Here is a 27,392-nt window from a genome sequence, read left to right on the forward strand (position 1 = left end):
AGGAAGTAGGGGCTGGGTCAGGACCCTCGGGCCTCAAGGGAGGAGGGTTTTTTGTTGTTAATTCTCGGATCTGAGGCTATTTTCCCATTTATATTTCCATTTATTTTTTGTTAATCCTCACCCGAGGGTATTTTTCCATTGATTTTATAGAGAGTGGAAGAGAGAAGGAAAGACAGAGAGAAACATCGATGTAAGAGAAACACATCGATTGGTTGCCAACTGCACGTGACCCAAGGGTGGGGCAGGGGAGGAGCCTGCAACCAAGGTACCTGCCCTTGACCGAACTCGAACCGGGACCCTTTGGTCCGCAGGCCCATGCTCTATCCACTGAGCCAAATCGTCTAAGGCTCTATTTATTCTTAGCGAAAGTGGAAAGGAGAGGAAGGGAGAGAGAAACATCGATGTAAGAGAAACACATCGATTGGTTGCCTCCTGCACGTGCCCGGACCAGAGCCAGGGATGGAGCCTGCAACCCAGATACGTGCCCTTGACCGGAATCGAACCCGAGACCTTTCAGTCCACGGGTGACGCTCTAACCACTGAGCCCAAACGGGCGGGGCAGGGGAAAGATACTGAAGCTGGAACTCCCGGCCCCGGCTGTCACCTGTGGGTGCGGTTGAGCTGGCTCCGGCAGGGCACCGAGTCTCGGATGCAGGTGCCGCTGATGGGGTCGGCCGGCTCCACAATGACAAAGGGCCTCTCCTCCAGCGTGGCCACCGTCAGGTGCTGCGTGTCATCTACCGGCTGCAGGAAGCGGCCGTAGCGGGACCACAGCGGGTACTTGAGGCGCAGAGTCTGCTGCTCCCAGCTGCCCACCTTGGCGGAGAGATGGGGACTCAGGCTTCCTGGGGGTGGTGGTGGGGGTGGGGGGGACTTCCCGAATGCCCTGGCCTTCGTGGCCCAGGCTCCCAGCTCCTTCTCCCTCAGATCCAGGAGCCTGGGCCCTATCTCCCTCCTCCCCGTAGATCTGGGCTCCCAGTTCTCCCCCCCCCCCCCCCCCCCCCCCCGGGACCCAGCAGTCCAGGCCTCTCCCAACCCGCGGTCAGGGCGGGAACTCACCACCTCCCAGGTCCTGTCCCTGGTGAGGGAGATGACCACCAGGGAGGGGTTCACCAGGAAGCCATCCTCATTGAAGGAGTAATCCCGGTTGTCCCAGGTAATATTCATGAAGTACCTGCCCAGGAGAAAGGGAGGGGACATGTGGGACCTGGACTGGACCGTGGTGGCCGAAAACAGAAGAAGTCCCCTTTCTACTGACCAGCCCCAGCTCCCAGGCAGAATCTCCCCATGGGAGTTATGAAAACTCCCATAAGCCTCTTTTCTGCCAGGTACTCTCCCCTCGCTGCCCAGCGCCCACACACAGGGTCCTAGAGCCTCAGCCTGGGTTTGGGGCGGTGGAGACCCTGAGTGTTCCGGCCCCCGCCATCTCTGACTGCTTCCCATCCTCAAACTCTTTGGCCCAGCCGGTGTGGCTCAGTGGTTGGGCATTGACCTATGAACCAGGAGGTCACGGTTCAATTCCCGGTCAGGGCATGTGCCCGGGTTTCGGGCTCCATCCCCAGTTTGGGGCGTGCAGGAGGCAGCCGATCAATGATTTTCTCTCATCATTGATGTTTCTCTCTCTCTCTCCCTCTCCCTTCCTCTCTGAAATCAATAAAAAATATATTTGAAAAAAACAACTATTTCTACCCCAAACCCACTTTGCGTTCCACTAACACTGAGTGTCCCAAACATGTCAAGCGGTTTTCTGTCTCTAGGCCTTCGCAAGTGCTGTGCTCTCTGCCTGGAAAACATTTATTCTGTCCCTTCTTATCTTGACCAATCCTTTCGTCTTCAAGACCCAGCTCAAATGTCCTTCCTCTGGGAAAAAGCCCCCGAGGGTCTCTGGACCCCACACATCTCACTATGCAATGGCACCCTGCACTCTGAAGGCCTGTCACATTGCCCCAGTCACTGGGCCAGATCATCAGCTGGCCCTCTTCCCCCTGCCCAGGTGTCGGTCCCCAAGCCCCGTCCTTCCTGCCCCTGGGATCTCCCTGTCCCACCCCCTCCTCTCCATCCTCATAGCCACCCGGAAGCCCTGGCCCAGCCTCTGGCCTGGCCTCCAGCCTCCAATCTCACTCCTTCAGTCTGTTCCCCATTCTGCCCTTAAGGGGTCTTCTTATGCCCCAAATTGACAGCTCTCTCCCTTGCTCATACACCACCCATGGCTCCCTAGTGCCCCATGTCCAAGACTCCCAATGTCCAAGACTCAACCTGGGGTTCAAGGACCTTGTGGCCCCATCTGCCTCCACAGCCTCATCAGCCCCAAACCCTAATTCTCCTGCCTTCACCTCCCCTGAGCTGTTGTGTAGCACCGACCTGCCCAAGTTTTTCTCGCCTCTGGGCCTGTGCCCAGTGCTGTTCCCCTGCCTGGAATACTCTCTCTTCCTGGTGAACTCCCAACTGCTTTTAGAATCAAACCCAAACCCCTTGACCTGGCCTAACAGCCTTGAATGAGCTCAGCCCATTGTGTTTCTCCATCCCCTCGTCCTAGCCCTCCACCCATGAAGCTCCAGCCACACTGGCCTTTTTCTCTCTCTCTCATTTTAAAATTTAAAAAAAATTAAATTTTTTTTTCTTTTTCACGCTGGCCTTCTTTCAGGCTTGCAAGCAGGCAATTCCGGCCCCAGGGCCTTTGCACCTGCTGCATCCCCTCCCTTCTCTTTTTTTAAAAATATTTTTTTTTATTGATATTTTACAGAGAGGAAGGGAGAAGGATAGAGAGTTAGAAACATCGATGAGAGAGAAACATCGACCAGCTGCCTCCTGCACGCCCCCCACTGGGGATGTGCCCGCAGCCAAGGTACATGCCCCTGACCAGAATGGAACCTGGGACCCTTCAGTCCACAGGCTGACACTCTATCCACTGAGCCAAACCGGTTAGGGCTTCCCTTCTTTTCACTCAGATCTTCCAGTAGTTGGCTCCTCCTCTTTATTTTTTATTATTTCATTTTTGTTAACCCTCACCCGAAGATAGTTTTCCATTGATTTTTAGAGAGAGGGAGGGGGAGAGACAGAGAGAGAAACATCGATGTGAGAGAGACACAGTGATTGGCTGCCTCCTGCACGTGATGGGCCTCCTGACCCAGGCCTACCTACAACCTAGGTACGTGCCCTTGATTGGAATTGAACCCAGGACCTTCAGTCCTCGGATGGACGCTCTATCCACTGAGCCAAAGGGGCTAGGGCTCTTTATTTTTTTAAAAATATATATATTTTATTGATTTTTTTTACAGGGAGGAAAGGAGAAGAATAAAGAGTTAGAAACATCGATCAGCTGCCTCCTGCACACCCCCTACTGGGATGTGCCCGCAACCAAGGTACACGCCCTTGACCGGAATCGAACCCGGGACCCTTCAATCTGCAGGCCGACGCTCTATCCACTGAGCCAAACCGGCCAGGGCTTTTATTTTTTTTTTTATCTCCATATTTCTCCTGCTCAGAAAGACCTTTCCTGATGACCTCACCTAACCTAGCACCCTAGGCATTTCTTATCACATCCCACCGGTTTGATTTTCATGAGAAGTTATCACCTGCTGGCATTTTCTTCTTCCTTTTCTTTTTTGTCCCCTGTGAGGCTGTCATTGTTCAACTCCACATACCCTTGTGCCTAAAAGCAGTGCTTGGCACATGGTCGACTATGTAAAGGGCTTGTCAGTGAACGAATGAGTGAATGAATGAATGAATGAATGAGCAATTCATCCTTCCGGTCTCAGCTCACATATCTCCTCCTCCCGGAAACCTCCCTGTCTCCACAGGCTGAGCCAGGACTTGCCTAGCCTAGTTTGGAAGGCTGATTTGGGCCAATCGAATTCCTCTCCTGGGAGGATATGAGCTGTAACATTTGGAGGGATGGGTGGTGGACAGGATGAGAGAAATGATGCGTTTGGGGAGGAAGCCGAGTCCCGGGTTAGCGGTCGTAAGAAAGGAACTGGACAGCCTTCGGGAGTGGCAAGCCAGGGGATGGGGGGTGGGGTGGCCATTGTCTTGGCCTCAATTCCTGACACCTGGGTCTCTGTGCGAGTTTATCTTTCCGATAAACCCCCCTTTCCCTGAGGAAATCTGAATGAGACTCTGCTTCTTGCAACCAAAAATGTCCTGGCTGAAACAGTGCTCTGCTCGGGGCTCCCAGGATGCCCATTTAACCTCCATTACTGCAAGCACCACGCTGTGTTGTCATTATCCCATCCGTGTCTGCCGCCCCTACAGGACCCTGCGTCCTTTGACGAGAAGTCCATGTTTTTTTTTTCATCTGTGTTCCCAGCGCCCAGCATGAGCCCTCGTTCCTAGCAGGCTGAACTCAGTAAGTATTTATGAACGAGGGATGTTTTTCTCGCTCTCTTGTCTCCCGGATCCTGATTCCCAGCTCACCGGTTCTCAAAATGCCCCTCCCCTCGGGCTTTCTTTCTCACCCATGGCCTCTTCCTAAGCTCGTTTCAGGATGTAGGCCTCTCCTGCCGCTGTTCTGTCCCCCAACCTATCAATTTCCCCACTCAAAGAGCTCCCTGTGGTGGAGGCGCTGTTTTCCACCACCCTGTTCTCCGGTTTTAAAATAATAGCGTGTACTCTGGGCGCACAGCTACCCAGCTGGAATCGGCATTCCCCAATCTTCTTTGCAGCTCGCCCAGGGCACAGCGCGTGCAGGAGCCACATTCAAAACATCTAACAACCAGTAAGGCACAGGCATTAGCCAATCAGGATCCACATCTAACCAACGCGCGTGAACGTGTCCGGAAACAGCCAATAAGCCAGCTGGCCACGTGACTTGACTGCGTGCTCACCAATGGGGAGTCAGACCTGTCCCTTCCACCTTACTTGTCCAAAAGGAAATGGCTTGCTCTCCACTTCCTCTCTTTCCTCCTTCTCATGACCTGCAATGCAGACTTGCCCACGACCCAGCTTTGACTGAGAAGAAAGGAGATGGTAGAGCAACAAGGTGGGAGGGGCCTGGGTCCCTGAATGGTCACATGGAGCAATGGGGTCTCCTGATGACCTGGACCCCAAATCTCCGGATCGTTAAGTGATAGAGGAACAAACTTCTATCTTGTTTGGGGCATTGATTGCTGAGTCTTTTTGTTAGTTAAGTCCAGCTTGTACTCTAACTAGGGTATTTCCTAAGATGCTATCAACTAGCAGATGTATCGTTATTTTTTTCTTTTTAAAAAAAATATATATTTCATTGATTTTTTTACAGAGAGGAAGGGAGAGGGATAGAGAGTTAGAAACATCGATCAGCTGCCTCCTGCACACTCCCTACTGGGTATGTGCCCGCAACCAAGGTACATGCCCCTGACCAGAACCGAACCTGGGACTCTTGAGTCCACAGGCTGACGCTCTATCCCAGGGGTGGGCAAACTTTTTGACTCGAGGGCCACAATGGGTTCTTAAACTGGACCGGAGGGCCGGAACAAAAGCATGGATGGAGTGTTTGTGTGAACTAATATAAATTCAAAGTAAACATCATTACATAAAAGGGTACGGCCTTTTTTTTTTTTTTTTAGTTTTATTCATTTCAAAAGGGCCATATCCGGCCCGAGGGCCGTAGTTTGCCCACGGCTGCTCTATCCACTGAGCCAAACCGGTTAGGGCTATCATTATTTCTTTTCTTTTCTTTTTTTAAAGATATATATTTTTTATTGATTTCAGAGAGGAAGGGAGAGATGGAAACATCAGTGATGAGAGAGAATCATTGATCAGCTGCCTCCTGTATGCCCCCTACGGGGGATGGAGCTTGTAACCTGGGCATGTGCCCTTGACTGGAATCGAACCTGGGACCCTTCAGTCCACAGGCAGATGCTCTATCCACTGAGCCAAACCAGCTAGGGCAGGGCTATCATTATTTCTATGTGGCATAAACAAAGAAGCACTTCCAGTTAAGCCATGATAAGACATCAATTTTAAGACACTGTCTTGATTTCAAAGACATTAATCTGTGAACAAATGTGCATCTTATCATGATGAAATACAGTAATACACTCACTGTGTCTCAGGTGCTTTTCCCAAATTACCTGATTGAACCGCAGAAAAGGGACCCAATTACTCAATTACACCCCTTCCTTTACAGAAAAGGAAACCGACGTTCAGAGAGGACGTGACCCATCCGACGGCATTCAGGCAGGAAGTATCAGGCTCGGAGTCCTCCCACACCCCTCCCACCCCAGCCCCACTCACCTATGCAGACTCTCCCCGCGATGGGTCCGGTTCTGGGCGCGACAGTCATGGCCGAGCTCGGGCAGGAAGCCATAGTCACGCAGCAGGGCCTGGGCACCTCTGGCCACCACGGCCACGCCAGCTGCCACCCGCCGGGCCAGGTCATCCCTCCAGCCAGCAGAGCGCACTGCAAACAGCCCCGCAGGCAGCGGGGTGCCTCCTGGCAGAAGAAGGGGCTCTCCAGGGCCGCCGGAGCCCCCACCTCCAGCCAGCTGGGGCCCCACTATGAACCAGACGTAGCCAGGCCCCGTGAGGCCAGCTTCCTCCGCTGCCCGGAACACAGGCTCGGCCTCCTCGCGGGCACAGAAGAGCAGGCGGATCTGTGCGCTGAGGCTGCGGAGCTGGGCGCTCAGCACGGCCTCACCCGCCCCGGGGTCCAGCGTCAGCGCACCGCGGTGCTCCCAGCCCACCAGGCTGCCATCGGTCAGCACCTCGATGTAGGATAGGAAGGCGCGGTGGCCAGGGGCACGTGTGGTCACGGCTACGAAGGACGTCCAGTCGTACTCCTCCAGCACCTCGAAGATGACCTGGAGCTGCTGCTCTGTGGAGGAGCCCAGCTGCAGGAAGGTGGAGCCCTTCTCCTGCGGGGAGAGGGCGGGTGTCAGGCCCCCGGATGCGGAGACCACAGCTCCCAGGAGTCCATAAGGAGCCTTCAGCCACCCACCGGGGGATCACAGCTCCCAGGGGTCGAGAGGGGACCTCATTGCCCAGAAGCTGATAAAAGGACACACCTCCCGGCCACCGCCTGGGGGGTCAGGGCTCTCAATATGACAGACTGACTAGCTGTTCCAACCCGTCTCCTTTTCCTGGAGGGTGAAGGGCGAGACCTGGGTGAGGTTCAGCCCCATGACGGAGCTCGTTCTGGGCTCATCCATTAAAACTCTCCCCCATGCACCTTATTTCTTCCCTATCTGAGGACGGCAAACTCATTAGTCCACAGAGCCAAACATCAACAGTACAACGATTGAAATTTCTCTTGAGAGCCAAATTTTTTAAACTTAAACTATATAGGCAGGTACATTGTTATTATCTTAATCAGGGTACTCCTAAGGCTTAGGAGGAGCCACACTCAAGGGGCCAAAGAGCCGCATGTGGCTCGCGAGCCGCAGTTTGCCGACCACCGTCCTAGGGGATTACACTACTTGGAGGGGTGCCACCTCCATTCAGGAACACCTGTTTGGATTTTACATGAGTAAGAAATACCTTTTATTGGGGCGAGCCAAGGAGATGTAGGGATTTAGCTGTTAGAGGAGTAACATGACCATGAGGAATACGCCATCAGTGAGGGAACCACAGTTCCCAGAAGCCACTGAGAAGGACCACATCTCCCAGCATGCAACGAGGGTGCTGGAAGCACTGTCCCTCCCAATGGGAAGAAGCTCTGCAGAGTGGACTTGCCCTTCTCGGGTTTTCCTTCCGTGTCCCTGTCCCCGTCTCTGTCTCCTTTGCTGGACGCTCTTCCTCGGTCAGAATTCTAAACGCAGGGGTGCCCTAGTCTCCTCTTTCCTTCCATGTCCCCCCTCCCTGGTGATCTCATCCATATCCATGGGTTTAAACACAATCTCTTTCTTGCACTAGCCAATATGGTAGCCACTAGCCAGCTATGACTATTCCAATTTTATTTCACTAAAATTTAGTTCCCTGCTGCGCTAACCACGTGTCACGTGTCCAACACCCACGCATGGCTAGTGGCTCCCATTTTGGACAGAGCGGCCGCAGGCCATCTTCATTGCAGAAAGTTCTGTCGGAAGGCGCTGGAGGTGTTGGTGACTCCTGCCTTCAGTCACCCCCTCTCCTGTGATCTCTGGACAAAACTTTCTATTCAACATCTCCCCTTGGATTTCCAAGCAGCTCCTCAAAATTAACATGTCAAAAACAGAATTCTCGACCTGTTCCCTGTCTTTTCCTTATTCACCCAGCTGCTCAGGCTGGGAAGCTAAATCATCCTTTTTCTCTCTTCCCCTCATGCCCACATCCGGGCCATCTCCAAGTCTTCCTGGCTCTCTGTCCACTCCTCATCACTGCCCCTGTCACACTCCCCCACTGTCACCGCTGTCTTGCTTAGACCATGACAACAGCTTCCCAACCCATCTCGGCTTCCATTCTTGGATCTTCCAGTCCATTCCCCAGACAGCAGCCAGAGTGATCTTTGCAAAATATTAATTGGATTGCTTCCCTTCTTGGTTGAAAAGCTTCCAGCGATTCTATCTTCCAGCCAAAGCCAAAGCCGTCCCTGTGGCCCGCAAGGCCCTGCATGAGCTGGGTCCCATGGCCTCTCTGACCTCATTTCCCAGCACCCCCACCTCTCTGCTCTTTCTCAAACGCATCAAGCTCCTTTCTGCTTCAGGGGCTTTCCAACATGGTAGCCGCTGGCCACCTATGCCTATTCAAATTAGCTGTTAACTCGAGTTGTCACCATCTCAGGGAGGCCTTCTCCGACTGGCATCTATTGAAACCCCATCTCAGTCATTACAATATCCTGTTGCTTTCTTCCAGGACAGATTTTTATTGCATTATTTGTTTCTGTCTTTTTGTCTTTGTCTTTGTCTCCCCATTAGAATGCAAGCTCTGTGAGCAGGGACTATATATATCCCTTTACAATGGTATTCTCCAGAACCTAAAGCATCCCTGGCACAGGACCAGCCTTTAATAAATCTTCCAGTAAAGCCATGAGAAGAGCAAGTGGCCTTACTCCTAGGTGTGCGCCTGTGGTTATATGTGCAGGAGAGACGGCAATTGTCCTGAGGGGATGAGGTCTCCCAGCACGAATTGAAACCCTGAAAGGACCTCGCCCTTTGCAGGTGGAGGGGTGCTGAGGGGACCACGTTCCCAGCATTCAATGGGGGCACAGATGGAGCTATGGGAACCACTCTTTATTTCATCCGAAAGGCACTGAGGGACTACATTTCCCAGAAGGGAATGGGTGTACACTAAGTGGACCACATCTCTTAGTCTATCATGAGGGGGCAGCCAGGAAGTTGTAAGTTCACCTTGAAGGTGATCTGCCCACAAATCTGTGGACAGCTCCTTGCCAAAGACCAGCAGCAAGTTGGACAGAGGCCTTTCCCAGAATGCTCTAGACAGGAGAGAACTACGAGTCTCAGCATGCAATAGTAATCGAGTCACAAAGCCACCCACCCTCACAGCTGGGGGGCGGGCGGAGATTTAGGCTCCACCCACTCGGGTGGCGCTATCCTCTGTCACATTGGCTCCACTCCTGAATAGGCCCCGCCCCTTCTCTGCACCTCCTAGTACAGCGGTTCTCAACCTTCCTAATGCCGCGACCCTTTAATACAGTTCCTCATGTTGTGGTAACCCCCAACCATAAAATTATTTTCGTTGCTACTTCATAACTGTAATTTTGCTACTGTTATGAATCATAATGTAAATATCTGATCTGCAGGATGTATTTTCATTGTTACAAATTGAACATAATTAAAGCATAGTGATTAATCACAAAAACAATATGTAATTATATCTGTGTTTTCCGATGGTCTTAGGCGACCCCTGTGAAAGGGTCTTTTGACCCCCAAAGGGGTCGCGACCCACAGGTTGAGAACCGATGTCCTAGTAGATGACCCCTTTCCTTCTCAGTCTGCACACGAGGCTAGTTTCAGTTCTGACCTTTGCTACCAGAAAGCCACTCCAGCTGGCCCCTCCTGTGCCTGGGGAAGCAGGCCCCTCTCCAGGCCAGAGGCAGCTCCAGCCTCTGCCCCAACCTCCCCTGCAGACTCCGGGTTATGATCTCTCAGCGGCTGGGCCTTCGTCCTCCCAGGCCCAGCTTCTGGATTCTCGATTTCCACCCCTTATAGCTGGGTAGGCCCTGCCCCAAACCCATTCCCAGTACTGGCTTCCTCTCTAGGCACGACTCCCTAGACCAGTGGTTCTCAACCTTCTGGCCCTTTAAATACAGTTCCTCCTGTTGTGACCCAACCATAAAATTATTTTCGTGGCTACTTCATCACTGTCATGTTGCTACTGTGATGAATCGTAAAGTAAATATCTGATATGCAGGATGGTCTTAGGCGACCCCTGTGAAAGGGTCGTTCGACCGCCAAAGGGGTCGCGACCCACAGGTTGAGAACCGCTGCCCTAGACTCACCTCTCACCGGAGAGCCCTGCCCCCTCACTGGCTGCCCACGCCCTGAAACCCACTCACTCACTTGCTCCAAGGCTCTACCTGCGCAGCCCATGCCTCACTAATGGCTCCTCCCTTCCTCACCATCCTTCCACCGACGGCTCCGTCCTTCTACGTAAATCTCTAGACCCCGTGCTCGGCCGGGCGAGCCTCCCTGTCCCTCTGTACCGGATAACCCGTCTTTCCTGGTCCCTGTCCCTGCCTTCCTGGCTCCCGCCTCCGCACTAGACCTCACCCCTTTCTGAACCCCATTCCTTTCCAAGCGACTCCTCCCTCACGGATTCCAGATCCCACGTCTCCCTCAGATCTCGCCAGGTCGGGCTGGTCTCTTTTCGTTCAGTCCCGCCCCTTCCTGGCCAGTCCCTCCCCTTCCCCAGGGCCTGCCCCCTCCCTGGACTCACCTCTTCTGCAGAATCCTCAACCCTCCCCCTGACTGGCCTCTCTCAGACCCCACTTCTAGGGTCTGGTTCTCCATCACTTGTTCCCCCCAGCGCCCCACGCTCACCCTACAGACCACGCCCCTCCAAGGCAGCCCCACCCCCACCGAGACCTGACCCCCTACCATCTGGCCCCCACTGGTCCCAGAAGCTGACCCTTAAGAAGGGCCTTGCCCCAAGCCCCGCCCTCCGGAGGCCCCGCCCACGACTGGCCCCGCCCCCAGCACCTGGCCCCGCCCCTAGGGCGCGCGCACCTTGGGCGTGAGCACGAGCGCGGCGCCGCCGTGCACGGCCACGATGGGCAGCGAGGTCTGCGCCGAGAGGAAGTCGAGGATGGGCGCGACGGCGGGCGCGCGGGAGTCGTCCTCGAAGACGACGCCGTGCACGCGCAGCCCCGACAGCAGGTCGCAGAGCTGCAGCACGAGGCTGCGCGGGTCCGAGCCGTTGAGCACCAGCGCCACCGGCCGCACGTCCAGGCCCGGGCTGCGCACGGCCGCCGCCACCGCCGGGCCCAGGCGGGCCGCCTCCGTAGCGTACGCGGGGCCCGAGAACACGAGCGCCACGTTGAGCGGCCGCGCCCCGCCGGCGCCCCCGCCGGGCCCGGCGGCCCCGCCCGGCCCCGGCGCCTCCTCCGGGAACGGGCTGGCGCAGGCCAGCGCCAGCAGCAGCAGCATCTTAGCGGGGCCCCGAGGGCCGCCGGGGCCACCGGCTCCGCGCATCGCCTGCGGGCCCCGCCGGGCGGCCTCTGAGCTCCCGGGCCGAGGAGGGAACCGGGAGCAAGGAGGGGGGTGCACACAGAGAGGGGGAGACACCGGGAGCAGGAAAAAGACACAAATCAGAGAGACACGGCGGTGGGAAGACAGAGACAGGGAGACGAGATACAGAGAGAGATGCACGAAGGGGAGATGGAGGGAGGGAGAGGTGCAGAGATCGGAGGAAGAGTGGGGAGACAGAGGCGGGGAAGACACCGAGGTGGGGAAGAGAGACAAGGTAGGGATGGGGAGGATCACAAGACAGGACAGACGGGAAACAGACCCACAGAGATGGGATCAAAATGGGAGCAGAGAGAGAGAGAGAGCGAGAGCGAGCCAGGGAGATGGGAAGAGAGATGCAAACCATGGAGAGATAGTCCCCGAGAGAGCGCGACAGAAATAAGGAGAGAGATGGAAGGTCAGGGACAGAGGGGCTCAGAGGGCGAGGCAGGGAGATGAGGTGGGGAGATAAGACGGAGTGACAAATGGGGAGGGAATAGTAGGGAGCCAAGGAGAGAGGCAGGGATGGATGGATGGATGAAGGAAGGCAGGAGAGATGAGAGGAGAGAATGAGAAAGTTGGACAGAGCGAGGAAGACGGGAAAACACACGGAGGAAGACAGAGACCCCACAGCCACCAAGGGACGAGCACCCACAAGTGATGGAGAACCAGGCAGGACCAGAGATGGAGGGAGGAGGCGGGCAGAGCAGACAGAAAACAGGAAGACAGAAATAGCGAGGCAAGGCCGAGATCAAGACCCCCGCCAGGGAGGTGCCCGGCACAGACATGAAAGGAAGACCGGGAAGGCGAGTGGCAGAGGGATCAAAAATAAAAGGAAGACAAAGATGAGACAGGGAAAGGGGGTCAGGTGTGTGGGGGGAAGAGAAAGAGAAAAAAAATTAGTGGGGCATCCTAAGGAGAGACTGCCCCCTCACCTAGCCCCGCAGCCCCCAGCCCACAGTTGTCCCCTTTATCCTGCCTCTGTCCCCCCCACCCCCCATTCTCAGAGCTAGATAGAATCATGGCCCAGGGTGGCGGAGGGGTTGGGGGGGCACAGCTGTGGGGAGCTGGGGGACAGGGGGTCCCTGGCTCCCAGCCCAGAGCAATTTTGTAAATGAGAGGAAATAGAGCCTTTCTGCCTGTGGTGTCCCCTGTTGAATGCTAGCTGCCTGGGGTGGGCGGGCTAGGAGCCCAGACTCCTGGCTTCTGGGTCCGAGGGAGGCGGGCATCTGGGGGCCTGGACCCCTGGTTCCCAGAGAGGAATGACAGTCCGCACTAGGGGCTTCCTGCAGGGGTGAGGGTCCAGACAGGGGAGGGTTCTATCTTGGCTGTCAATCAGGCTCCTGTCCGGTTGCCATGGTAGCACAGGCCTGTCTACCCCACTGATAGCTGGAGTGGGGGAGAGGCCCAGAGCCCCCTCCCCTGCCCAGAGGCCCCCCACCCTCACCTCACCCAGCTTCCCAGAGATCCTGGGCCACTGTCCTCCCAGGAAAGGGGGGGTGGGGGCTCCTAGCATGCCTGTCCCTCCCAAATCCTCGCTCCCCATGTCCCTCCTCTCCTCTGCCCTTCCCCGAGCAGCTGGCTCAATCAGTGCTCAGAATAGCGCCCCCCCACCCCAAAATAACCCACAGCTGTGGCCTGGCCCCCGCGGGGTTAACACTTCGCTCTCCTCCATTCCTGGCGGCTGCTCACCCCTCAGCCCCTCCTCTGCCTCTCAGACCTACCCCCCCCTGCCCTCGGGGTCCCCAGGGTCCTGCTCCCCGCTGAGGCCCAGGAGGACAGCACCAGCCCCGCCCTTCTGAGGAGCCTGGATACTCAGTCCTCCCCCTGTGGGTTCAGAGGGCAGTCTCAGGGGGCCGAGAAGCGGTGTCCCCAGGCTCAGGGGACTCTGGAAGCCCAGGACCCAGAAGCTGCACCCCCAGGGGCCCCCAGTCTCCACCTCCTCAGGCCCCACTCCCATCCCCACGGGGCCAAAGAGAGCCCTGCCCACAGCCCTGTCAGGGAAGGGGGAGACTGAGCCAGCCCCCTCCTCCCTCAGACCAGAAGCCCTCCCCTCCAACTTCTCCAACAGGCTCCGGAGTCCCGGCCTGGGCTCCCTCCGGCCAGCACCCAGGAGTGCGGGTGCTCAGCCCCGTCCACTCCCAGGACCCAGGAGGCCCGGCTCCCTCCGTCCTGGCCTCGGGGGTCCAGGGGCCCAGCCTCCTCTGTGCCCAGGAACCAGGCGTCCAGGCCCAGAGCCCTCTCCTGCCTCAAGGACCCCCTTTTGTCTCAAATCCTATCAGTCCCCACACCCCGGGCACCCCCAGCTCCAGGCTCCCCAGGTGCCCAACTCGTCCTGTATACAGCACAGCCTGACCCCCAGCTGAGGAGGAAGAGGAGGGTGCCAGAGATTACTGGGGCGCCCCTACCCCCGTCACCCCCCCTCCCCAAAATCCATCACAGAAGACAGGAGAGGCCACTTGGATCAACAGCCCGCCCTCCCCTCGCGTCGTGCTGCAGACGGCTTGCCTTCCCGTTCCCGCACCTACAGCACCCTCCTCTCCCCTCCCCAGCCCGGGTGCCCAGAGCCTGGGAGGGTCCTCTGGAACCCTGAGGGAGGGGGGGCAGCCTGGGGCGAGGGGTGCCGGGCTGGACGCCCTCAAGGTCCTTGGCAGGGGTATTAATAGCAGACTCATAGCTCTGAGAAGGGAGGGGAGAGCGGGTGGAGAGAAGGAGAGGGCCAGGCCGGCGAGGGGGGAGTGATGCGGACAGGGTGTGCAGAGGGAAGGGGAGATGGGGGGACGGGGGGGGGGGGGGACAGCATCTGGGGTGTCAGGTAGGTGGGGCTGGGGAGGGGGAGCGAAGTGTCAGAGAAATGGGGGGGGTTAGGAAGTCTGAGGGGTAGCGACCAGGGAAGAGGGACTCAGAGAGGACAGAGGAGAGTCCCCCAGGGACAAGGGATCTGGGGGTGGGGGTGGGGGGGGCAGAGACCACTATGCAAGCCCCTCCTTCCCTGAGGCCCGGGGCCAACTTTCCCTGCCCTAGATCTGGGGGGTCCCCTTCCCCACCCCCACCCCTGCTGCATCCCCGACCCCCGGACTTACCTTTTCATGACCCTGTTCTGTCGGGGGGAATGCGGGGGGCTAAGACCGGAACCCGGAGTCCAGCGACCCGCAGATTCCGCGGAGGGCTCGGGAGCCGCGGGGGGCAGGCCCCGGGGCGGCGGCGGCGGCGGGGACCTCGGCTCGTCCCTGGCTCGGCTCTCGCTCTTCCCAGGTCCGTCCTGCCCTGTCTGTCCCCCAAGGTTGCGGCCACCCCGACCGGGCGCCTAGGCGAGGACGCCGCCGCTACACATGTTGCGCTGGAAGTTGGGCCCCGGACATTGCGGAGGCTGTCGGGGTGTCCTCTCGCCGCCCGGACCCCGTGGGGATCCCCCCTCCTCCGCCCACCCGGGGTGCCCCCCTCCGCGGCCTCAGCCCCGGCTCCTCCCCCCTGTCCATGTGTCCAGTCCCGCCTCTCCTTGGCTCATTCGCGCACCCCTCCTTTGTGCCCTCGGCGGCCCCCCCCCCCCCCACCTTAGCGTCTGTCTGTCTGTCTGTCTGTCTGGGTCACCTCTGGAGCCAGCGGCCGGCGTGTGTGTGTGTCGGCGCGAGGGGCGGGAGGCTGCGTGTCTGGGGGGCACCGCTTGCCCTTCTCCGCTCGGCCGCCTCCAGACCCCCGCCCCCTGGCGCCCCGACTCTGAAACCCAGGCAGAAGCACACACTCAGCCTCACCTCCCTGGGATTCCCTTCCACACACACACACACGCGCACACACACGCACACACACACGCGGGGGTCCGGCCGCCGCCGCCGTCAGGGGCTGTGCGACAGACAGCAGGACACGGGCAGCCGGGGACGCCAGACGCCCGGCCGGACGCAGGCGGGAGGCACCGAGCCCAGGTACACACCATCCATTCGGGTTTGGGGGCTGCTGGGAGGAAACGGGGGTGGAGGGGGGCCCACGACACCCAGGCAGGCGGCTCAGGGTCGGCACAGACAGACAGACAGACAGACCCTCCCTCCCTCCCTCCCCTCCCTCCTGCCGCCGCAGCCCTTGCAGACACACCCCCCCCTCCGCCAGCCCAGCCCGACACCCGGACCCACCGATGCTCACCCGGCCGAGAGCCGCTGCACGGGAGACCCCTGGGGGCCGGGCGGACCCACCCAGGCCGACACCCCCCCACCCAGCTGGGGGCCGGGGCCGGGCCGGGGCCGAGCGAGGCTGCGGGCGGGCGGGCGGAGGGTGGCGGCGGCCGCGGCTCGGAGCAGCCGGAGCGGGAGGGACCCGCACGCTCGCTCCGCTCTCGCACACACACACTCACCCGGGATGCGATTAATATGCAGTCCCCGTCTGCCCCTGCCGGGAGAGCCACGGTCCCCCCTCTCGGCCTCCCTGGGGACCCCTCCTCCTGCCGGGGCGGGGGCCGGGGGCCGGGGGCTGCCCCCCACCCCAGCTTCTAGCCTCTGCCTTCCTCCCGGGGCAGGAGAGTGAGGGGCCGCAGATAACACGGGAGGAGGGGCGCGGGGGAGGGGGGGGCGGGGGGAGGTCGGGACTTAGGATCTGGGGCTGAGATATCAGCCTGGGACCCCGACTTCGGGGCCGGCTCCCTCCCACTTGGAGGCTGGAGGAGCAGGAGGCCATCCCCTGACTTGGGGCTCCGATCCCACACGCCAGGACCCAGCTTTCCGCGGGTGTGGAGGTACAAGGCCAGGCCTGCAAAGTAGGTCTCCGTGAGGCCAGGTCCAGGCTCCCGGCCCCCTCCTCTCTCAGCCCCAGAAACTCAAGTCCCCAGACCCCTCCTCCCCCAGGACCCAAAGGTCTAGGCCTCCAGCCTCCTTGCTCAGACCTAGGACTCCAGGTAACTGGTGTCTTCTTCCCTCAGACCCAGGGGTCCAGGCCCCCAGCCCCTCCTCCCTCAGCCCCAGGGGTCCAGGCCCCCAGCTCCCTCCTCCCTCGGACCCAGGGGTCCAGCCCCCAGCCCCTCCTCCCTCGGACCCAGGGGTCCAGCCCCCAGCCCCTCCTCCCTCGGACCCAGGGGTCCAGCCCCCCAGCCCCCCAACCCCTCCTCCCTCAGACCCAGGAGTCCAGGCCCCCAGCCCCTCCTCCCTCAGACCCAGGAGTCCAGGCCCCCAGCCCCTCCTCCCTCAGACCCAGGAGTCCAGGCCCCCAGCCCCTCCTCCCTCAGACCCAGGAGTCCAGCCCCCCAACCCCTCCTCCCTCAGACCCAGGAGTCCAGGCCCCCAGTTCTTCCTCCCTCAGACCCAGGGGTCCAGCCTCCCAGCCCCTCCTCCCTCAGATCCAGGAGTCCAGGCCCCCAGCTCCTCCTCCCTCAGACCCAGGAGTCCAGGCCCCCAGTTCCTCCTCCCTCAGACCCAGGGGTCCAGCCTCCCAGCCCCTCCTCCCTCAGACCCAGGAGTCCAGCCCCCCAGCCCCTCCTCCCTCAGACCCAGGAGTCCAGCCCCCCAGCCCCTCCTCACTCAGACCCAGGAGTCCAGCCCCCCAGCCCCTCCACCCTCAGACCCAAGAGTCCAGGCCCCCTCCTCTTCCCTCAGACCCAGGAGCCCAGGCCCCCTCCTCCTCCCTCACACCCAGGAGTCCAGGCCCCCAGCCCCTCCTCCCTCAGACCCAGGAGCCCAGGCCCCTGGTTCCCTCTCCACTGGTACCCAGTAATCTAGGCCCCCTCCTCCTGGCCTGAGTCCCTTTTCAGCACTCCGACAACTTGACCCCCTCAGGCGTCCACTAGTCCAAGGCTCATGGATGTCTATCCGCCCTACCTCTGTACCCCTTCTTTTATTGAGGGGCCTAGGCCTGCATCACCTGTGGGCACTCAAACATCAGAGGAAAGCAGCATCTACCCCCTAGTAGACACAGCCTGGCAGATCCTCCCCCACTATCCCCCACTGCCCAAGGCCAGCTGCCCAGCTCCTCACCCGCCCCCCCTCCTGCTAGAGAGCCTGGGCCCAGCACCTCTATAAGGTGTTGGGGTGGAGTATGGCACAGAACACCTGGGCTCCCGAGGAGTGTGTATGTGTGTGTGTGTGTGTGTGTGTGTGTGTGTGTGAGGGGCAATTCTGCATTTGGGGCTGGAGCCAGGGCTGTGGGCTGCTGCTGACTCCAGGGTCCGGGAGAGCAGGGGCGAAGGCTTATTTATGTTCTTGAAGAAGAAGAGACCGGGGCCTGCGTTTGTGGGCCTCAGAGGGGGGCAGGCATTGTGCCCCTAGATTCCTGGGTCGAGGGTGCTCGTAAGACAAGATGGTTGAGGTGGGACCCTAAGGAAGGGGGGCTGGGTCCCCTACTCCTGGGTGTGAGGGAGGTGCTGGGGGCTGCTTTCCTGTCCTTTGGGTGGATTTGAACTTGAGGCCTGTGAAAAGCCAGCCTCTGGGTCTCTGTCCAGGATTTTTAAAGCTCAGAGGTCAGCCTCCCTAATCGCTGTCAAGGGCAGGCGCAGACCACCTAGGACAGTGATGGCGAACCTATGACACGCGTGTCAGAGGTGACACGCGAACTCATTTTTTTTGGTTGATTTTTCTTTGTTAAATGGCATTTAAATATATAAAATAAATATCAAAAATGTAAGTCTTTGTTTTACTATGGTTGCAAAGATCAAAAAATTTCTACATGTGACACGGCACCAAAGTTAGGGTTTTTCAAAATGCTGACACGCCGAGCTCAAAAGGTTCGCCATCACTGGCCTAGGACCTAGGCCCTATGCCCTAGGGCAGTGGTCGGCAAACCGCGGCTCGAGAGCCACATGCGGCTCTTTGGCCCCTTGAGTGTGGCTCTTCCACAAAATATCACGTGCGGGCACGCATGTACAGTGTGATTGAAACTTCGTGGCCCATGCGCAGAATTTGGTTTTCGGCCTGGGCGAGTCTATTTTGAAGAAGTGGCGTTAGAAGAAGTGGGGGTTCGTTGGCTGAGATCCACCCCTCAGACTGAGGACGTTTTTAGCAAAGGCCAGCTTAGGAGCACCCTACTTAAGTTAATCACAATGTACCTACCTATAGAGTTTGTTTTAAAAATTTGGCTCTCAAAAGAAATTTCAGCCGTTGTCCTGTTGATATTTGGCTCTGTGGACTCATGAGTTTGCCGACCCCTGGCCTGGGGGAGCAGCTGCCAGATTTGGGAGTCTCAGATCCCAGGGACCCCGCCACTACCATCCAGGAGGCGGCCCTGGGGGTGCATTCACGGCCCGCCGGCGGGTGCCGGTAGGGGGCGCCCGAGAGCCGGGACCCCGCCCCCGGGGGTGGAGCCTCCCCGCCCGGGCCCTCCCCCTCCCGCCCTCGTCCCTCTTCCCAGCTCCGGCTCCGCCGCCCGCTCCCGCCTCGGCTCCCCCTCCCAGAGCCCCCCTCCAGGAGCGGAGCCCACCCAGGGCCCCTCTCCCGTGCGCCAGCCCAGCCGCCCGGCCGGAACCGCAGCCCCGGGGGGCAGCCCCCCTCCAGCCCTGCCAGAGCGCCCCCAGCCATGAATCTCTTCCGATTCCTGGGAGACCTCTCCCACCTTCTAGCCATCATCTTGCTTTTGCTCAAAATCTGGAAGTCCCGCTCGTGTGCCGGTGAGACGCCCGCGGGAGCCGGAGGGGGGCGGCGCGCGCGGGGGACATTCTGGGGCGCGGGGAAGGGTGGGGAGGCAATCGGGGGACGGGTCCCTCCCCCTCCCGCTCGCTGGGGATCCCCCCTTTCCAGGTCCGGGGTCACCGGGGGGTCAGCTCCCTCCCCCTCCCCCCCGACTGGGGGTGCGTGCATTTTGGCGGGGGAGGCTCCGGGCACCCGGTGCCGCCTCCCCCAGCCCCACTGCGCGCGGCCCGGGTGCGGGGAGCCGTGGCCCGCAGGGAGGTGGCTGCGAGTTGGTGACGTGGACCCTGGCGGCCAGGAAGGGAGCGGGAGGGAGGCGGCCGGTTCTGGGGGCCACTGAGGTCAAGTGGGGTTCTCCCGAGGTCCCACCTGGAGCCTGGACCTGGGGGGACCCTGCGGGGGCCGGAGGGGGCCGTGAGGCCTAGCCCGGGACGGAGCCTCGGGCTGGATTAGCTCTGGGGCCGGCTGCCCCCTGGCTGTGGGCCGGGAAAGGGCTCTGCTCCCAGCGGGGCGGGCAGGGCCGGCCTCCCGGGACGGCTGCGCTCCGGGGCAGCTCCGGCTCGGCCTGGGGGTGTCCTGTGCAGCCCCCCCGACTCCCCCACTCTGTCTGCACCGCAGGGATTTCGGGGAAGAGCCAGGTCCTGTTTGCCGTGGTCTTCACTGCCCGCTACCTGGACCTTTTCACCAACTACATCTCCCTCTACAACACGTGCATGAAGGTGAGGCTCTGCCCCACCTGCTGGGCCCTCCTGAGGGGGCGCCTGGGCCCCCCGGGCTTCTGGATCGGAGGGAGGAGGTGACAGGGGCTGAGATTCCTGGGTCAGAGGGAGAAGGGGCCGGGGTTGCAGGCTCCCGGGCCCCAGCCTATTGGGGGGTGCAGGAGCTGCGGGCTGAAGCACCCTCCTCGTCCCCCTCGACAGGTGGTCTATATCGCCTGCTCCTTCACCACAGTCTGGATGATCTACAGCAAGTTCAAAGCCACTTACGACGGGAACCACGACACGTTCCGGGTGGAGTTTCTCGTTGTGCCCACAGCTATCCTGGCATTCCTGGTCAACCACGACTTCACCCCGCTAGAGGTAGGCTGCCTGGGGGAGGGCCCTGTAATGGGAGGTGGGTGGGTGTGGGGGGGGGGGGTTGTGGCAGATCAGCTACGGACAGTGGTCCCGCAACGCCTTCCTTCTGCGAGATTTGCTCAAACTTCCTTATTTTAGGACTAAGTTCAGCGCATGGGCTCTGGAATCGGGTGATGTTAACGCAACGGCAATAGCGCTCACTGCTCCAAGTACTTCGTGTGCATTAACCCATTGCTTTTCACAGTGGCCTCATGGAACAGATGAGGAAACCGAGGCTTAAGGAGTCTAAACTGTCTCTCGTCCAAGGTCAACAGCCTAGTGAACAGCCCAGAAATTGGGAACAGGGGCTCGGGAGCTGGGCTGCTTGGGTTGGGATTCCAGATCTGCAGCTTTCGATTAGCATGACCTTGGGCATGTGACTTGACCTCGCTTTTCTGATTTATAAAGTTATCGGGTCATGTGAGGATTTACTGAGGTTCTACCACATCGCCCAGGGGTGAAACGCGTGGCCTCTAGAACCAGAGAGCGGGGATTCGAAGCCCACTTAGCAGCCGCCGGCCTTTGGGCGAGGCAGTTTCTCCGCGCCTCAGTTTCCTTGTCTGTAAAATGGGGAGGATCGGTTCCTACGTCAGAGGTTCTGATGAGGGCTTGGGATTGGTAGAGCACGGTGTCTGGCGCGAGGTAGAAAGTTCTGTGTTAATGTCTCTTCAGTGACTGAAACGTCTAGCTCTAGTACCAGGTTGATACTTGTATTCCTAAATGCTAGCTGTCATGCTTGTGGTTCCGTGGCATTTTGGTGGCACGTGTGCAGATTCCTGGGAGGAGTTTGGGGAGGGCTTGTGTGAAGCCTGTGCTCTCCTGGGCCCTGAGGCCCTGGCAGGCGTCAAATTCAGAGCAGCCCATCCTCCCCCAGCCTCACCCCTGCCTTGGAGGAAGCTGGCCCCGAGCGGCCAGGTGGGCTGATGTTTTCAATAGCATCCACAATTCAGGAGTTTTCCGGCGAGATCCCGCTTTAAAAATTTGGCTACAGATTCAAAATATATTTCTATATTTTATTGATTTTTTACAGAGAGGAAGGGAGAGAGAGAGAGAGTCAGAAACATCAATCAGCTGCCTCCTGCACACCCCCCACTGGGGATGTGCCCGCAACCCAGGTACATGCCCTTGACTGGAATCGAACCTGGGACCTTTCAGTCCGCAGGCCAACGCTCTATCGACTGAGCCAAACCGGTTAGGGCCAAAATATATTTCTGAAGTACCCTGCAGGCCAGACAAATCGGACAGAGGGTGACTTTGGCCCACAGGTCCCCGAAATGTCAGAGGGAGGCGGCACCGTGCTGTGGTAGGAACCCCGGGCTTGGCTCCAGGCCCTGGACTTCGCAAACACATCACCGCCACCACCTTGCTGGGAGCACTCACCCAGCCTGCGCCCATTTTGCAGACGGGGAGACAGTCTGGTAGAGGCGGTGGGGCTTGCTCCAGGTAGAAGAGGCCGGATCAGAATCCAGGCCAGTTTTTTTGTTTGTTTGTTTCATTCCGAGGGGGGAGTTCACCTGTGCAAGGTTTTGGCACTGACTGTGTGTCCAGCTCCATGCTGGCCACTCTAAATATGCCATCATCCAGTCTGACCTCTCAGCCACCTGGGAAAGCGGACATCCTCACCCCCATTTTTTGGAGAACTCAGGCGAGGCTCAGGAGAGAGCTTACAGGATTTAAACCCAAGTCCTCCTGCAGGCTCAAATATGGTTTTTAAATTCTATTTTTTAAAAGTTCAGACGTCATGAATAGATAAAAATAAACATGATAAAAACGTGACCTCCCATCTCCCCCTATGCTATGATTCTAGCCCAGCCATGGGCAAACTACGGCCCGCGGGCCGGATCCGGCCCGTTTGAAATGAATAAAACTAAAAAAAAAAAAGACCGTACCTTTTTATGTAATGATGTTTACTTTGAATTTATATTAGTTCACACAAACACTCCATCCATGCTTTTGTTCCGGCCCTCCGGTCCAGTTTAAGAACCCATTGTGGCCCTCGAGTCAAAAAGTTTGCCCACCCCTGTCTAGTCCCAAGGGCTAACAGTTGGGTGTGCACCAATTTAATTGTAACTTGTCTAAGAGCCTCCACTAAGCTGACTTGTGAGAGCCTTGCTGGAGGGTTCTGAGCTATTATAGGAGCAAGCCCCGGAGTCCAGCTGCCTGGAGAGGAATCTACGCGCATTTTATTTATTTAATTTAAAAAAATATATTTTTTTTGGCCAAAGTTACTATTTTTATTGATTTCAGAGAGGAGGGGAGAGAGAGAGACAGTTAGAAACACCAATGATGAGAGAGAATCCCTGATCTGATCGGCTGCCTCCCTCACGCCCCACACTGGGGGTTGAGCCCGACACCCAGCATGTGCCCTGACCAGAATCAAACCGTGACCTCCTGGTTCATGAGTCGACGCTCAACCACTGAGCAACACTGTCTGGGCTCTACTCACATTTTAGCTGTGCAGCCTTGGGCCTCAGCTCATCTGTATAATGGGGATAAGAAAGGAACTTGTCGCCCTAACCAGTTTGGCTCAGTGGATAGAGCGTCGGCCTGCGGACTCAAGGGTCCCGGGTTCGATTCTGGTCAAGGGCATGTACCTTGGTTGCGGGCACATCCCCAGTAGGGAGTGTGCAGGAGGCAGCTGATTGATGTTTCTCTCTCATCAATGTTTCTAACTCTATCCCTCTCCCTTCCTCTCTGTAAAAAATCAATAAAATATATTTTAAAAATTTATTAAGAAAAAAAGAAAAGAACTTACCTCATAGGGTGAAGGCAGTAGTCCATGAATACCTGCAAGGTTCGGGCGCCTGCCAAATGCTCTATGAGCACACGTTATGAATATGTCCTGATGTTCCCCACTCCCCTCCCATAAACCGAAACAGCTGAGGAAGAGCCGTACCTGCTCCTGGCCTTGTTCTCTGCGGGGAGGCCTCAGTGTGTCTGCGGATCACAGTTAACCCAGGTGGACTGTCAGGTTGCGAGGACGGAACGGGGGCTGACAGATGTCGGCAGGTTCTTCGTCCCCCTCCCAGGGTGCCCTGTCCTGCTCACCAGTGATGACTGTCGCTGGTCCCTAAACGGTGGCCCCTGGCAAGCACGTGGAGCCGATTCCCATTCCCTCACCCATTCATCCAGGCATCGAATATGTGCCAGGCATTGTGCCAGGGGTGGGTCATGGGGTGAACAAGATGAAGGCTCTGAGCCTCATGACTCACAGTCTGGTGAGCGCTGCCAGGAAAGATAAGCTGGGTGATGTGACAGTCCTGGGGGGACGATGGTCAGGGGAGGCCTCTCCCAGGAGGTGACTGATGAGCCGAGCCTGGAAGGAGGCCGAAGAGGCAGAGCTGAGGGAATCGCAAGTGCAAAGGTCCTGGGGCGGGAAGGAGCCTGCGTGGTGGAGGGCCAGATAGAGGGCCTGGCTGCAGCCCAGCGATCTCGGGAAGGGAGCAGGAGATGAGGCTGGGTGGGGGAGGGCCTTGAAGACTCAGGTTAGATTGGGATTTTATTCTGGTTGTGATAAGAAGTAACGACTGGATGGGTGGTTGTTTTCTTAAATATATTTTTATTTTAAAATATATTTTTATTGATTTCAGAGAGGAAGGGAGAGGGAGTGAGAGATAGCAACATCAGTGATGAGAGAGAATCGTCCATTGGCTGCCTCCGGCACGCCCCCCACTGGGGATCGAGCCCGCAACCCGGGCATGTACCCTGACTGGGAATTGAACTGTGACCTCCTGGTGCATACATAGGTTGACGCTCCACCTCTGAGCCACGCTGGCCCCGCAAGCTCCTGGATGGTTTTAAGCCAGGAAGTGACACAGTCTGATTTATGTCCCTAAAGATCTTACCTAGAATGTCACCCTACAAGGGCAGGAAAAATCCTCTCCATTTTAGCGATAGGCGGAGGCTCGGGGGATCTGGGTCTCTTGCGCAAAGTCTCATAGAAGGGGAGTCTCAGAGCCGAGGTGCACCCTGGTCTGCCTTTGGAGAGGCACAGCTGTCAAGTGCTCACGGCACCGACTCTGGGCCTGTCCCGGGTCCCGCTCTGCCCCTGATGGGCTGCGTGGGCTTGGACAAGTCTCTTCCCCCCTCTGGGAAGGGGGTGCTCACAGCAGCAGCTCCATCCCGGGTGGGGTGGAGGATGAGATGAGAATACATGTGGCGGGGCGGGGGGGGGGGGGGGGGGGGGAGGGGGGGGGGCGGGGGGCGCGCTGGGCGGGGCGCTGTCTGGCACACAGGACGTGCCGGTAGGCATTGCTGTCCGTTCTCCCCCCCACATCCCTGCCTGCACCTGTGTTCTCTCCCGCCCCCTGCAGATCCTCTGGACCTTCTCCATCTACCTGGAGTCCGTGGCCATCCTGCCGCAGCTCTTCATGGTGAGCAAGACGGGCGAGGCGGAGACCATCACCAGCCACTACCTGTTCGCGCTGGGCGTCTACCGCACGCTCTACCTCTTCAACTGGATCTGGCGCTATTACTTCGAGGGCTTCTTTGATCTCATCGCCATCGTGGCCGGCCTGGTCCAGACGGTCCTCTACTGCGATTTCTTCTACCTCTACATCACCAAAGGTAGCCAGGGGGGTCCTGCTCCCTCCCCAGCGCTCGCCCTCCGCCGCCCAGCCCTGTATCACTGCGGGGAGGGACGGCCTCCTCTCTCAGGCCCCCCGCCCTTGTAGGAATTCAGCCTTCCAGCCCTGGCCTCCCTAAGGACCACGGAGTTGCTCTCCTCGGCCCCCACGTCTCCGAGGGGAGATAGCGAGGCAGGGGGAGGGGGTCGCCTTCTCACACAGAGGGGCTTCCTGCTGGGACCAGGTGGAGACCAGGCGTCCCCCTCCCCAGCCCCGAGCATTTTGGGAAGAGGAGACAGGACAGAGAGAGAGGGGCAAGGGTGGCCTCTGACTTTTCCCTGCTTGCAATTTTTCTGAAGCCCTCCCCCTGCCCTGAGATCCCGGATCCATAGGATTTCAGTCTCACTCCCTAAAAAAATCTGGAATTCCCAGGTCCCCAGTCCCAGCAGCGCTTAGAGAAAGGAGGGCCTCGTCTTTGTTCATTGATCTCTATCTCAGCCTCAGGGAACTCAGGCCCACTAACATTGATTGGTTGATTGATCAATCAATTCATTCATTCATTCATTCATTCATTCAACCAAGAAATTTATTGAGCACTTTCTGTGCAACAGTCGGAAAAAGGATGGATGAGGCCCTCCCCTCCCTCCCTCCCCTTATAATTCTAGTTGGGGGAGATGGTGAATGAACAGGTAAAGAGCGATGATTGCAAGGAGCGTGGAGAGTTACAGCAGAAAGAAACCAGGGGTGTGAGCAGCTGTGGAGGGTGAGGGGCCCCTTTACATGGGGGGTGCCTCAGGGGCGGCCTCTTGCTGGAGATGATGATGAAAGCAGAGACCTGAGGAATCGGGCACCAGTCGGTGTGAAGGAGAGAGGGGGCAGGAGGACAGAGGCCTGGAGGCAGCCCTGGGACCCTCGGGGTTCCGGCTGGGCTCCCCGGCCAGCCCCGCCACAGCCTCTGACCCCACTCCCTCTCCAGATGAGCCAGGGCCTCCAGCCAGAGTCCTTCAAGTCTGGGAGAGGAGGACCCCCCACGAGCAGAAATGGGGGCCCCACGGAGACCACTGCTCAGCCCCTCGGACGAGACTAGGGTCCCCGTACCCCACCCCGCAGGGATTCAGGCCCCTTTCCCCAGTTTATAATCCAGGGTCCTGAGCCAACCCTCCTGGCATCTCTGTCCAGCCCAGCGTCTGGCTCTGGGTGTGGGAGGCCGTCCCTGCGAGCGGCCCCATGGTGATCGCTGCACCCCCCTCTCTCTCCTCGCAGTTCTGAAGGGGAAGAAGCTGAGTTTGCCGGCGTAGCCCTGGTCCTCGCCCTCCCTCTCCCTGGCAGCGGAGGACGGTGATGGGAGACGAAGAGCCTTCCTGTCCAGGGGTGACTTTTTTAAGAACCAACTTTTCCCCACTCCCCACCTTCCTCCTGCCGGGTTCCAGGGGGTGGTGGAGGACCCAAGACTTGGGGAAGCTCAGGACCTGGGCTGTTTGTAGTTTTTTGCCTTTTAGAGAAGAAAAAAAAAATCTTTCCACGATTTAGTTTTTGATTCTGATGACTCCTTTCTCTTCTACTGTCTGGCCCCGATTTTTATAAACCGTTTCAAGTATTCTATATGAGGGGGGGGGCAGGGGGGGAGATCTTTTCTCTCTCCCAAGCCCCTTAGCTCCCTTCCAGACCCTCCTCCCAGCCCCACTGTTTGCCAAACACTAAATCTCCCTACACGGCCTTCCCGACCCCCCACCTCCCACCCAGGACACAGCGCCTGCCCCCCAAACTTCTGGGCTGGGGAAAGGCGGAGGGGAGGAATGGTCCGCCCTGATTTTTCATAATTTCCCCCCAGAGTTTGGGGTTTTTAGTCTGGTCCTCGTTTTTTGGGCATTTAGGGGGCTGGCTCCAGGGTCACCGTGACTCTGCCACCATGTTTTTTGTACAGAATGGATGGTTGATTCTTTGTTCTCTTGAAATAAACCGAGGAAAATGATGCCTCTCTTTTGCTACTCCTTGCCCTCTCTCTGGCGTTTGTGGGGTCCCACCCCAGGCCCCGTCTGCTTCTGCTTTGCCCCGTTGACCGTCCACAGGCGGCTGAGGCCTGGGAGGAGCAGGGAGACGAGAAACTGGGTTTCCTGAGACTCTGAGCTGTGCCCTGAGTCCTCACGGAGGAAGATGCTTCGGAGAAAAAAAACCCCGAAGATTCCTCCTGTCGTAGCGCAGAGCTTCCCTGGCTGTTCCCCCGAACCTCAGGGTTACAGGGGACCTGGGGAGGCCACCCACCAGGCAGCCCCGTCCCACCCTCATCTGGCATTTTATTGAACCATTCTGTTTCTTACAAAAAAAAAAAAAAGGGATCAGTTGCCAGTCTTTAAAAAGCAGAGTTTCACATGAAAATCGGAATTTCTGGCTTCTCTTGAAAGAAATCCGTCAGAGTGACGGTGCCTGGTCCTCCCTTCGGGCGGCAGCAGATGGCTGGGCTGAATGGATGGGGGTGAGCTTCCCGCCCCGTCCCAGGGCTTGGCTGAGGGTCCTTGCTGTTCATTATTGGCCTGACGT

At 58.3% G+C, this 27,392-nt stretch overlaps 2 protein-coding genes across 2 annotated transcripts in view; one reads left to right on the forward strand and one right to left on the reverse strand.

Annotated features, from left to right (window-relative positions):
* The window catches only part of GRIN2D (glutamate ionotropic receptor NMDA type subunit 2D), a 47,150-nt gene extending 32,171 nt beyond the window's left edge, over positions 1-14,979 (reverse strand). Inside the window, 5 exon segments of the mRNA XM_070401952.1 lie at positions 605-816; positions 1,060-1,174; positions 6,214-6,833; positions 11,082-11,572; positions 14,663-14,979. Coding sequence (XP_070258053.1) covers positions 605-816; positions 1,060-1,174; positions 6,214-6,833; positions 11,082-11,546 — 1,412 coding nt within the window. The 5' untranslated portion in view covers positions 11,547-11,572; positions 14,663-14,979.
* A 3,904-nt stretch (positions 14,980-18,883) lies between these two features.
* KDELR1 (KDEL endoplasmic reticulum protein retention receptor 1) lies at positions 18,884-26,842 on the forward strand. Its single transcript, XM_070401818.1, has 5 exons — positions 18,884-19,155; positions 19,793-19,893; positions 20,095-20,253; positions 24,603-24,855; positions 26,118-26,842. Exons 1-5 carry the CDS (start codon positions 19,065-19,067, stop codon positions 26,150-26,152), a joined length of 639 nt encoding a protein of 212 aa, XP_070257919.1. The 5' UTR covers positions 18,884-19,064; the 3' UTR covers positions 26,153-26,842.
* Positions 26,843-27,392: the final 550 nt, after the last annotated feature.

This window comes from Myotis yumanensis, unplaced genomic scaffold (assembly GCF_028538775.1).
Source record: "Myotis yumanensis isolate MYYU_CA2020_CCGP unplaced genomic scaffold, mMyoYum1.0.hap1 SCAF_23, whole genome shotgun sequence".
Classification (NCBI taxonomy): domain Eukaryota; kingdom Metazoa; phylum Chordata; class Mammalia; order Chiroptera; family Vespertilionidae; genus Myotis; species Myotis yumanensis.

Coding starts and splice junctions, on each gene's coding strand:
- KDELR1 (XM_070401818.1), top strand. CDS start 19,065: ATGAATCTCTTCCGATTCCTGGGAGACCTCTCCCACCTTCTAGCCATC. Junction 19,156..19,792: donor GAAGTCCCGCTCGTGTGCCG/GTGAGACGCCCG, acceptor TCTGCACCGCAG/GGATTTCGGGGAAGAGCCAG. Junction 24,856..26,117: donor CTACCTCTACATCACCAAAG/GTAGCCAGGGGG, acceptor CTCTCCTCGCAG/TTCTGAAGGGGAAGAAGCTG.